Source organism: Phascolarctos cinereus, unplaced genomic scaffold (genome assembly GCF_003287225.1).
Source record: "Phascolarctos cinereus isolate Bilbo 61053 unplaced genomic scaffold, phaCin_HiC Scaffold_3;HRSCAF=262, whole genome shotgun sequence".
NCBI classification, from domain to species: Eukaryota; Metazoa; Chordata; class Mammalia; order Diprotodontia; family Phascolarctidae; genus Phascolarctos; species Phascolarctos cinereus.
Window position 1 is genome coordinate 173,524,296 of NW_027555736.1, and position 13,151 is coordinate 173,537,446.

Sequence of the window (13,151 nt, forward strand, 5' to 3'; positions counted from 1 at the left end):
CTCCCAGTCCAAATTGACTTCAATGCTGACACGTAGGTGTTCAGCCTTGATTGAGTGATATGCAGAAGCAACATCCCCAACTACATTTTCCACAAATGGATAACAGAACAATTATCGTTACAGGAAGAAACCCTTGATTAACCAAAAAAAAAAAAGATTTCTAAGTGTCAATTCATGGCCCACTTTTTAAAGGAAAAAAGTCTAGCACAGAGAAAGAATAGGGTTTGACTTGTAGTGCAAAAAGAGACCATAAACTGCCAAAAGACGTGTAATAAGTAAGTGAGAAGAGTGGGATGGGGTTAAGGAAGGGCTCAATGAGAAGTTGAGTGTTGGGTCAACTTTGGAAGGAAAGGGAGGGATGAAGACAGGTAGAGAAGAGGTAGGGGGAATATTCCAAATAGAATTGCTAGTCTAGGGGAGAGGCTATATATTGGGAGATTATTCAAATTCAAGTTAACATATGGTAATAATGTATGTGACTTATTCAAATTCGAGTAACATATAGAAATAATGTATGTGACCTCCAGTGCATGTTGGGCAATGTACTGTGCTAAGTACTTGGAGAAATATGAAAACAGGTGGGTTCTAGTCCCTGCCCATTCAAAGCTAAAATGGTGGAGATAAAAACAACATACACATAAATAACTGTGGTACAAATTCATACAAGATCAGCATGGAATGGAATGGAATAACATCTATTAAGAATTTCCTATGTGCCAGGCAGAGAAGTAGGAACAACAACAAAAGTGGTTTGGAAGGTCAGAAGAAGGAAAGGTTATTTTCTAACTTGGGACATCAAGGAGGAAGTGGCATTTGAGGAGGGCAATAAAGAACGGCTATGATTCAATAGGTAGATGGGGGTAGGGAGTTCTAGGTTAAGGGAACAAAGATAAATTGTTGGGAAAGTGTGAATGTGTACGCAGGTTTGTCTGGAGTAGAACACACAATGCATGAGGCTGAAAAGGAAGGTTGGACTCAGGCTCTAGAGAACCTTGAAAACCAGGTTAAATAATTTTAACTTTAGAATCAGAGATTACAGAATGATAGATCTAGAGTTTGAAGAGACCTCAGAAACTCTCTGGTTCAATCCCTTCATTTTACAATTCAGGAAATGGAGGTCCAGGAAATTAAGCAACTTGCCCAGAGTGATACAGGCAAGACTCAGAGCAAGGATTTGAATCCAGGACCTCTGACTCTGAGTTGAGTCTTTACTTTATCTGAGTCAGTGCTTGCTTTCCCCTTTTGTGTGGCAGTCACGTAGAGGAATGATGTGATCAAATCTGTTCATAGCATAAAGTTAGGGACTAGACCTTTGATTTCATTAGCACAGGGATCTCACAGGTGAAGACACCCCCTCTACCAGAGCATATCGGCACTTTTTCTCCACCTATTATCTTAGAATGAAGTACTGAACTCCATTTTGTTTTCTGACCTCCATCTTGTATGCCCTCCTTCACGGAAGTAGGTGTTCCCACCTTAGAAAACCCCCAAGAAGGATATCCGCCCCCAATCTATTTCATGATCCTTATATGGTCCCAAAGGCAGGATTAACCAATCGCTTGTTTGGCTTCTGTAACTTCCTGCTTACACCCCTGACCATTTACTCTGTGGCTTCTGCCTTTATAAACGCAAGCTCTACTCCTGATCGGGGCTGCTTGATCTGGGTGTGTACCCCTTGCAGCCGCACGCTAACAAATCCCCATTCCAAATTGTATCTGGGTCTTGCTCGCTGATTTCTCTATACAACAAGAGGCTTGCCTAGAGTTCAGAGTAGTTAAGAGACACAACTAGTGTGTGTCAATCCCAATTTAAAAACAGAGACAAATGAAATTAGGGTGTGTGTATATCCATGTTTTAATTTCTTTCAAGCTGCTCTTGACATGCATTGCATGGGAATTCAATCCAAAACTGGGCCCTTTGGGGCAGAGCCAAGATGGCAAAGTAAAAGTAGTGACTTGCTTGAGTTCTCTCCCAAACCCCTCCAAATACCTGTAAAAAATGACTTTAAACAAATTCTAAAGCAGCAGAACTCCATAAAAGACAGAAAGAAATAAATTTCCAGCCCAAGACAACCTGGATGTTTGATTGGAAAGGTCTACTGCACTGGGCTGGGAGAGGAACGCAGTTCATCGTGGGCACGCAGGCAAAACAGGCCTCAGTGAATCTAGAGCAGGCCTCAGGGGACCGAATCATGGGCAGCTGTGGCAGTTTCCAGACTTCACAACCTACAAAAGCCAAAGACAACTTAGAAGGTCAGTAGGAAAGGTCTATTGACCATGGTGAGAGAGGAACTTGGTCCCAGCCCCAGTCCCAGTGCAGCCTGGGAGTGGCAGCTGCTACCAGAGCTCGGCCCATAGACAGAGGGAGAGTCAAGTGGCTGATCAGAGGGGAGATTACAGAGATCTCTTTGTTGGTGCTGAGGTAGGATTCTCTTGCTTTGCCTGTGCTTGGATCTGGGTTGCAGTTCTGGGTGGAGGTCTTGGGGTGAGGAGGAGTGCTGGCATGGTGGAGCTTGTAGTGGCAGTGGAAAGAGAATCCTCTTCACAGTTCCAAGGCAGAAAAGAGTGCTTGTGGTCACTTATAGACCAGAGCCCAGGCCGGGAAAGGAGCAAACACCTCACTTTTGATCATACCACCTTGGAAGAACTAAAAATTTACAGATTCCTAGAAGTAGCTCTGAAAATAGCTGCACAAAAGCCCTGAAGCTTGGGACAGTACATTTTCCACACTGGAAGCAGACCCCTACCTTAACAAAGAGTTAATTACTCAAGCAATTGGCTGGGATCATGAGCAAACTGTGCAAAAAAAAAAGTCAGACCACAGAATCTTACTTTGGTGACAAAGATCAAAACATACAACCATAAGACAACAAAGTCAAAGCTCCTACATCCAAAGCCTCCAAGAAAAATATGAATTGGTCCCAGGCCATGGGAGAGTTCCAAAAGGATTTTGAGAAGCAAGTAAGAGAAGTAGAGGAAAAACTGGGAAGAGAAATGAGAGTGATGCAAGAAAATCATGAAAAACAAGTCAACAACTTGCTAAAGGAGACCCAAAAAAATACTGAAGAAAATAACACCCTAAAAAACAGCCTAACCAAAATGGCAAAAGAGGTCCAAAAAGCCAATGAGGAGAAGAATGCTTTCAAAAGCAGAATTGGCCAAATGGAAAAGTAAGTCCAAAAATTCACTGAAGAAAATACTTCCTTAAAAATCAGAATGGGGCAAATGGAAGCTAGTGACTTTATGAGAAATCAAGACATTGTAAAACAAAACCAAAAGAATGAAAAAGTAGAAAACAATGTGAAATATCTCATTGGAAAAACAACTGACCTGGAAAATAGATCCAGGAGAGATAATTTAAAAATTATTGGACTACCTGAAAGCCATGATCAAAAAAAGAGCCTAGACATCATCTTTCAAGAAATTATCAAGGAAAACTGCCCTGATATTTAGAACCAGAGGGCAAATTAGAAATTGAAAGAATCCACGGATCATCCTGAAAGAGATCCCCAAAAAAACTCCTAGGAATATTATAGCCAAATTCCAGAGTTCCCAGGTCAAGAAGAAAATATTGCAAGCAACCAGAAGAAAACAATTCAAGCATTATGGAAACACAATCAGCATAACATAAGATTTAGCAGCTTCTACATTAAGGGACCAGAGGGCTTGGAATATAATATTCCAGAGGGCAAAGGAGATAGGATTACAACCAAGAATCACCTACCCAGTAAAACTGAGTATAATCCTTCAGGGGAAAAATGGATAGTCAGTGAAATAGAGGACTTTCAAGCATTCTTGATGAAAAGACCAGAGCTGAATAGAAAATTTGTCTTTCAAATGTAAGACTCAAGAGAAGCACGAAGAGATAAACAGGAAAGAGAAATCATAAGGGACTTATTAAGGTTGAACTGTTTACATTCCTGCATGGAAAGATGATATTTGTAACTCATGAGACCTTTAAAGAAAAGGGTAGTTGGGGGCAGCTAGGTGGCGCAGTGGATAGAGCGCTGGCCCTGAAGTCAGGAGGACCTGAGTTCAAATCTGGCCTCAGACCAAACACTTGACACTTACTAGCTGTGTGACTCTGGGCAAGTCACTTAACCCCAACTGCCTAAAAAATAAAGGGTAGTTGGAGGGAAAAAAATTATATGTATGTACATTATAGATAGACAGATAGTGGGCACAGGGTGAGTTGAAGATGAAGGGGTGATATCTGGAGAATAAAATTATGTAGTGAGAGAGGATTATACTGGGTGAAGGAGAAAGGGAGAGGCAGAATGGGGTAAATTATCTCACATAAAACAGACAAGAAAAGGCTTTTACAGTGGAGGGGAATTGGGGGAAGGTGAGAGAGAATGAGTGAATCTTATTCTCACCGGCTTTGGCTTAAGGAGGGAATAACATACACACTCAATTGGGTATGGAAATCTATCTTACCCTACAGGAAAATTGGGGGAAGGGGATAAGAGAGCAGGGGGATGATAGAAGGGAGGGCAGATTGGAGGAGGGGGCAATCAGAAGCAAACACTTCTAAGGAAGGACAGGGTCAAAAGAGAGAATAGAATAATAGGTGATGGGAGGGGAGACATAGGATTAAGGGAAATAGTTTTTAACAACATGACTACTACGGAAGTGTTCTGTAAGACTACACATGTATAACCTGTATGAGTTGCTTGCCTTCTTAATGAGGGTGGGTAGGGAGGGAGGAAGGGAGAAAATCTGGAATTCAAAGTTCTGTTTTTTGTTTTGTTTTGGTTTTGGTGAGGCAATGGGGTGAAGTGACTTGCTCAGGGTCACACAGCTAGTAAGTGTCAAGTGTCTGAAGCCAGATTTGAATTCAGGTCTTCCTAAATCCAGGGCTAGTGCTGTATCCACTATGCCATCTAGCAGCCCCCTGGAACCCAAAGTTTTAAAAACAAATGTTAAAAATTGTTTTCATGTGCAACTGGGAAATAAGACATACAGGCAATGGAATACAGAAATCTATCCTGCCCTACAGGAAAACAGAAGGGGAAAGGGATAAGAGAAGAGGGGAGGGGATAGAAGAGAGGACAAACTGGGGAAGGGGTATTCAGAATGCACGCCATCTTCAGGTGGGGGGAGGGATGAGATGGGGAGAAAATTTGGAACTCAAAATCTTGTAGAAGTGAATGTTGAAAACTAAAAATAAATAAATTAATAAAATCTGAAAAAAACAAAACAAAACAAAACTGGGCCCTCCTTAAGAGGGCCAGTTCAGAACTGGCTCAGTTTGGGATTTGGGGGTACAGGGTTATTATATCTTTTCAACAGGGGCTTATATCAACCTGCCATCATTCCAGACTACTCCCAGCCTTGGTCTATCTAGGCAGAAGAATCTGTCTCCACCCAAACCTGAGTAGTTTATAATTTATAAAATCAAGTCAGGCTTGGGTCAGGTTTGATGGGGATAAGAATATTCAATGCCATCTTATTATCAGTAATGTCCTTTTTTTTTTTTTAGCTCTTTGGTGAGGCAATCGGGGTTAAGTGACTCCTTGCACAGGGTCACACACCTAGTAAGTGTCAAGTGTCTCAGGCCAGTCAGGTCCTCCTGACTCCAAGGCCAGAGCTCAATCTACTGTGCCACCTAGCTGCCCCTCAATAATGCCTTTCTGAAAAACTTTGGAGCAGAAGGCTGGGGGTGGGGGTAGGTGGAGCTCTGAGTCTCCCAAGACAGAAAAAAATCATTTTTCACATGTGTCAGAAGTGAAAATTGAACTCAGGACTTCCCAGCTGATATAAAAAGATTAAACTGAAAGACATGTGAAGGACAGATTACAAAGGAGAGTAGAATTAGGGAGACCAGTTAGTTAGGATGCTACTGTACTAGAGGTGAGAATAATAGTAATTAGCATTTATATAGGCTTAAGATACCTCTCTACTCAATAAATTCCAGTGGCTCCCTATAGCCTCAGGTGCAAATTAAAGGCTCTTCGGCATTCAAAGCTCTTAAGGTAGGTCCCTGCCTCCACCTTTCTAATTATGTATTACTTCCCAATGAGCACTTTTCCTTCTAGTGACATTGGCCTCCTGCCATGGAACAAGACACTCCATCTTTCAGCTCGGGTCATTTTCTCTGGCTGTATGCCATGCCCAGAATGTTCTCCCTCTCCGACTCCAACTACTGACCTCACCAGCTTCCTTTAAGTCCCAACTAAAATTCTACCTCCTACAGGAAGCCTTCCCCTTTCCCCCTTCCCTCTGTTAATTACTTCCTATTTATCCTGTATATAGTTTGCTCCTATATATTTATTTGCATGTTGTCTCTCCTATTAGATTGCAAGCTGCTTGAGGGGAGAAGCAGTCTTTTGCCTCTTTTTGTATCCCCAGCATTTAGCACAGTGCTTGACACACAGTAGGCACTTAATAAATGTTTACTGAATTTACAAATATTATATCTCATTTTGGTCTTATAATAACCCTTGGGAGGCAGGTGCTATTATTATCCCCACTTTACAAATGAGAAAACTGAGGCAGACAATGGTTAAATGACTGGCCTAAGTATTGAGGTCTAGGGGTGCTGGGAACCCCAAAATTCAAGGGCAAAAGACTCAAGTCCTGCTTCTAATGAATTCAACTCAAGTCTTCTTTCAGTCAGAGACCACGTTTATTTTTTCCACCAATTGAAGGCGGTCAGACTCTTAAGGAATCTGAGCATCTTAATGGAGGCAAGATGGACCTTTTTCACAGTAAGACTGTGGGAAGATCTGGATGGGAGTGGACAGTGGGCTGGGGTGACTGGGAGGTAACAGAGAGGGGGTCTAGATGGAATCAAGGAGTAAGGATCTAGGGTGGGGCCAGGTGAAGACAATGAGGGCCACAATGAAAGGGCAGTTGAAAGGATTAACTGGGAAGGGTCAGGTGTGCTAGGCAAATGCCAGGGACCTGGGCCATATGGGAAAGTCTAGGACCTTTTAGGGGGTCCATCATTAGTGCCTCATCATAAGGCCACACAGTTAGTAAGCATCTGAAGCTATATTTGAACTCAGGTCACCCTGATTTCAGGGCCAGCACTCCAGTCACTGCACCAACTAGCTACCTTGCAATAAGTCTGAACTGGGATACTGGCAATGAGAAAAGGGAATGGATATAAAAGATATTTCAGAGCCAAAATCCAAAGGATTTGGGCAACTGATTGCATATGAGAGGTAAGGAAGAGGGAGAAGTGAAAGAGTGTATTGGTTTAGAGCAGGGGTGACAGGAAAAGTAGCAAGGGTATGGAAAGAAATTAAGGAGTTTAGGAGGAGGAGGAGAGGGTTAGGGGAAAAGATAATAAATTTCGTTTTGGACACACTGGGCTTAAGGTTTGGGTAGGACATTTAGATATCCCTTAAGCAGTGGAAAATGCGGCTCTAGGGTTGCAGAAAGGGCAATAAACTTGGGTTATGATAGCTGAAGAAGAAAAAGTGGTTAATGCACTGAAGGAGAGTGAGAGTTGGGGGGGAAAAAAGAGAGACTGAGCATAGACCCTTTTAGAAGTGTGAAAGACCAGTTTTAGAAAACATTTGAAAAAGGAAGAGGAGCTATAGAAAGGCACAGACAACTAATAAGCCTTGGCTGGGAAGGAGGGTGTATTTGAGTGATGATTTAGGAGGTCAGGCTTAGGATTTCTTCTAGCTGTCTATTATTTATTTTTGGAGGAGGGAAAGAAAAGGAGAAAGAACCCTCTGGGATCTGGAATCTGGAAGGAATGGATAGTCATGAATAAGCATTTATTAAGCATCTACAATGTGCAAGGCATTGTGCTAAGTGCAATACAAAGAAAGGCAAAAGACAGTCCTACCCTTGAGGACCTCACAATCTAATAAGGTAGACAACATGAAAACAACTTTGTATAAACCAGTTATATACAGGACAAATGAGAGGGCAGCTAGGTTGTGCAATGGATAGAGTGCAGCTCAGACACTTACTAGCTGTGTGACCCTAGGCAAGTCACTTAACCCTGTTTGCCTCAGTTTCTTCATCTATAAAATGAGCTAGAAAAGGAAATGGTAAACTATTCTGGCATCTTTGCCAAGAAAACCCCAAATGGGGTCATGAAGAGTTGGACACTACTGAACAGCAATGAACAACAACAAATAAGAAAGATTGGGAAAGGCTTCTTATAGAAGGTGGGATTTTAGTTGGGATTTGAAAGAAGCTAGGAAAACCAGTGATGGAGATGAGGAAAGATAGCATTTTAGGCATGAGGGAGAGCTAGAGAAAATGCCCAGAGCTGAGAGAGTAAATAGCTTGTTTGAGAAAAGGCAAGGAGATCTGAGTCACTGGATAGGAGAGTACATGAGGAGAGCATAAAGTTTAAGAAGACTGGAAAGGTAGGGAGTAGAAGGCAAGGTTATGAAGGTTTTTGAACACTGAGCAGAGGATTTCGTATTCTATCCTGGAGGTGATAGAAAGTCACTGGAATTTGTTGAGTAGGAGGGTAATATGATCAGACTTGCTCTTTAAGAAAATCACTTTGGATGGGGCAGGTAAGTGGTGCAGTGGATACAGCACCGTCCCTGGTGTCACGAGGACTTGAGTTCAAATCCAGCCTCAGACACATAACACTTACTAGCTGTGTGACTCTGGGAAAGTCACTTAACCCCAATTGCCCCACCAAAAAAAAAAGAAAAGAAAAGAAAATCACTTTGGTAGCTGAATAAAGGATGGACTGGAGTGGGGAGAGGCTTATGAAAGGCAGACCACCAGCAGGCTATTGCAGCAGTCTAAGAGTGAGGAGAAGCCTATATCAGAAGGCTGCAGAGAGGTCAAGGACTGAGAAAAGGCCACTGGATTTGGCAATTAAGGGATCATTGGAAGAGACTAGGTAGTTAGGTGGAAGCCTTGTACTACTAACTTTAATTATCAGCTGCTTTTCTCCTAAGAGGGAATGTAGTTAAGTGAGCTCTGGCCCAAACTACCCCCTGGCTATCACCATCTGCATTTCTCTCAATTGTTCATTGTTGTGGTTTGCCAGCCCTTCTGGAAGAGGACCACGACATCTGGGAGTTGAAGTCAAGACATGCACATGAATTGGATTTTAGGGAGAAAGAGTTGTGCAAAGTCACCAGCCTCACTTTCTCCACTAGAGCCATCTGGATCCAGTGGCAAGATATAGATCAGGACCACTGGAGAGGGCCCTGGATGCAGTGGGAGATCAAGGACTTTTGAAGCTAAAGTCTTTCTCAGGTCTCAGTTTGACTCGGTTGTTCACATCAAGCTGAAAGGCAATGCTGACATCAGCTTACTCTCTGAGGTTTCATCTTTATTTGGCTGGGTGAACAAGTCTCTGAGACGAATTCCCTAAGACTGGCTGCTGGGGAGACAGGAGCTAGAATAAGAGTAATGCCTTGGTGAACAGAAGCTCAGAATTCCTTTCTATGAAGTCCATTGCAAGGTGTAGGTTCAGAGAGCTAAATGAGCAGAAAGCCTTCAACATGGTCTTTTCTCCAAAGCACCCTGGTATAAAGGCAGCAGACTAACACCCAGTGGTACCCATGATAAATCAGAATTGTAGAACCTCAGGAGTTGGCATCCTCATCTATCTCTGGCTAGTCACTCTCCTCAGCCTGGGGGTGACCTCAGCTCCAGTCCCAAGGGAATACCTTGTGTGTGCATAGACTATGAGATAAGGGAGTGAAACTGCCAGATTATTTCCTGGGGGTTGTGGGGGTGGGGGTGGGGAGAGAATAGTTCGGTGGCTAAAGTTTAGTGCTGATAGAAAGAACAAGCCAACTATGCTGTTAACTCTGCAGACCTGTGACATTCATCCACACCAAACGATAACCTGTGGCTCCCCTCCTACCCACATACACTTTGAAGTAGTAGATGGGAGGATGGAAAGGTAGGTCAGGGAACCACTAACATCTTTCTTAAAGGTTCTGACCCAGAATCTGAATTCAGGTGAATGATGTTGGTCTAGGGAAGAAACTGAGTGCCATGATCTCAGCTGGCATATGGAGGAGAGTCCTTTATAGACATATTTCTGAGCCTAGAGTCCTAAACAGGAAACTCATAATACTGTGCAGGCAGGCCCCAGGGAGTAGGAGAGAAAGGGGCATCTGAGTCACTTTTTGTTCCTACTAAATTAGATCCAGGGAGCATTTTGTTCTCCATAAACTAAACAGTCCTTTTCTACCCACCTTTCTTGGGGTAGAGGGCCCATTAGGCAGCTCAGGGGAAACATGAAAGATGGAACAGAGACTGAATCACCAGGTGTTCTGATTCCCAGCCCCACATCTTATCAAGTTGGATGAGTTCAGGATACTCTATTTGACCTCCTTCAATCAACCAGCCACCACTTTGAATCATTTCCTTAATCAGATTTCCAAATAGTAACCCTCCCATTCTATTCTCCACCTCCAGACTCTTTGCCTTCTCATTGCTTCATCTCACCCCCTTACTATTCCCATCTGATCTGAGGTACAGATGACCTCAGCCAGTTCTTCCTTTCCCAGAAAGAAGGAGCCTAGAGGAAGATAGGATCTGCCTGCTCTTCTTCTGTCTTCTCTTTTCATAACACTCTACCTGTACTGATCAGAAATTTGGGCCCCCCAAAAGGGACTAAGGATCAGCAGATGCTTTTCTCTGCCAAAGCCTCAACATAAGAACTGGGTAAGGAAAGAGATCTTAGGCTGAGCCAATCTGGGTAAGAAGAACAGCATGAATGAAGAGGGAAAGATGGGGAAGAGAAGACAGGGTAATGAGATTTGGGGATGAGGATGTAGGTATTTTGGGGAAAGGGAATGATACCTATCCTCTGCCCTCTCCCTCCAACTCCCCCTTGTCCCTTCCCTGCCACAGGTAAGATGGCTCTGTCCAGGATTCTAGTCTTCCAGCTGTTTCTGGTACCAGCTCTGACCTTCCTCTCCTTTACATCCTCTGAAGTCAGAAATTTCTATGCTCTGCACATTGACTATCCTAAGGTTACATTTGCTAAGAGCTTCCATGGCTACTGCAATGGCCTGATGAGCTATATTCGAGGAATGAAAAAGGATCGGAGATGTCCCCATATCCACCATGTGCTTCATGCTCCCTGGACAAAAGTTAGTAGCAACTGCAAGCATTCTGACACCTTCTGTGAAGATTTCAATGAGTACTGCTCTCTCAGCCAAGATGCCTTTCCTCTTACCACCTGTAAACGCTTATCCCTGGAGCCACCCAGCACCTGCCAATACAATGAAACCACTTCCACTCAACGGGTTTACCTACTTTGCTCCAGAAAATACAATGGTGAACCCATGCATATCATTGGCGTCTACTAGAGGTAGAACTGGGATTCCTCCCAAGTGTAAGGGGAAACCTAGGCTCCGATCCCTGACAAAACAAGGGTCAGGCTGTTGTTCTCTGCTTGGGGAATGTAAGTCTTCCCCTGCCCTCTGCACCTCTTCTATGACAACAAAGCAGGCCAAGCCAGTTTCCAGGAAACCAGATCATTCGGCAGAGTCTACAAGGGCTCCAGACCACTCCCCACGGTCTCCACAGGAAGAAAAGTAAATAAGTTACCATACAGACTATCAGGAAACTGCCCCATTACCCTCTGAGCGAGTCCAACCCTGTGCCCCTTTGCCAATCTCCCAACCCACAGATACAGCCCCTCACCCTTTGTGGAGTTCAGTCTTCCCCTCTCTCCCCCTCCCCCCACCCCCTTGCCCTAAGAAGCTAACTCTGTCCAGTTGGCAGAGGCTGGCTGTACACTTGGCCGGATCCTGAAAACTGGCAAGAGGCCCAGAGCCATGGCCAGCACCATGACAACAGCTGGCCTGGCCTCCTTTTCCCCCAACCCCCACTTTCTATCCCCATTACTTCTTTCTCTGCTCAGTTTCCTCCAAAGGGTATCTTTGTTTGCTAGACACTGGTCATCTAGTCTCTGAAGCACTCAGTTCCCTCACACCCATCCTGAGCTCACAGAACCCCTTCCCATCCCATCTTAACCATACACACCCAAATTCCCAATCTCTCCCTTTCTTTCGAGTCATTGGGGTTCCCTTCATATATAATCTGCCCTCTTTTCTCTCCATCCCACAATAGACTCTATGTATCACTTGTGAGGTTGAGTGGGATACAGTAAGATAAAGTCTTTTAAACCATGAATCACATGCTTTATTTTATCTGGATACATCGTGAAATCTAGGAAAGGGTACAAGAGAATTGAGGAGGATGGGAGTGTTGGGGTAACTACAGATCTGGAAGCCTCTAGAGCTTCATACTCAACAAATTCAATAACCTCTTTTCCTTCCTCCCTAGGCCCTCCTTTTTTCTCTCAATTAGGTCTCCTCTTCAATTCCTCTCCTCTTTCCTCTACCTTGGGATTCTTTCTTTCCCTTCAGAAGGCCCACAATGGGGCAGAGAGGGGAGAAGGGAAAGGAAGGTAATGCTAATGGTATGATCATGGGCAATTAACTTAATTTCTCTGAGCCTCAGTTTTCTCATCTGAAAAATGATATAACTTCCCCAGCATGCAACACACAATTTCCAAAGAGAGAATACATACACATGCACACACACACACACACACACACACACACACACACACACACATACACACATATATATATTAGACATACAAGTTATTTGGTCTGTACATAAAATTAAACTGGCAGTGGTATGAAAGGTATACGTAGTGAAACATTGGGGTGGGGTGTGTGTGTGTGTGTGTGTGAGACCTGTTAAGAGGCTATTATAAAGTCCAGAGAGGGAATATTGAGGGCTTTATCCTATGATGATGATAGTGGGGATGATAAATAGGGGGTTTGAGAGATATGTTGGAGGCAGAAACAGCAGGAACTTGACAATTTATTGGATATGAAGGAAGAGAGAAAATTAAATCTTGGAGGCTATACCTGGGTGCCTCATCCTGATGACTCAATTACCTTTCATCCCATCTAGAGCTGCCTTTTCAAACTGCAACCAGTGGAGGCAGGTGAGATCTAATGAATTCATCAATCAACCACAATTTATTAAGGTTCTAATATGTGCCAGGCACACTGATACAATAATAGGTCACATTTATATGGTGCTTTATGAGTATAAATACATAGCAATCCTGTGGATTACTCAAGGTATAGGGCACTGGATCCGCGACTTCATTGGTATAGAGAGACTCCAGATGAGGAACTTTCTTCTACTAATTTAGGTTGCTATATTCTT

At 43.4% G+C, this 13,151-nt stretch overlaps 1 protein-coding gene across 1 annotated transcript; it reads left to right on the top strand.

The window, feature by feature from the left end:
* Positions 1-10,425: 10,425 nt before the first annotated feature.
* RNASE13 (ribonuclease A family member 13 (inactive)) lies at positions 10,426-12,095 on the top strand. Its single transcript, XM_021001943.2, has 2 exons — positions 10,426-10,616; positions 10,806-12,095. The coding sequence occupies exon 2, from the start codon at positions 10,811-10,813 to the stop codon at positions 11,264-11,266; it is 456 nt and encodes a 151-aa protein (XP_020857602.1). The 5' UTR covers positions 10,426-10,616; positions 10,806-10,810; the 3' UTR covers positions 11,267-12,095.
* The last annotated feature ends 1,056 nt before the right edge of the window (positions 12,096-13,151 follow it).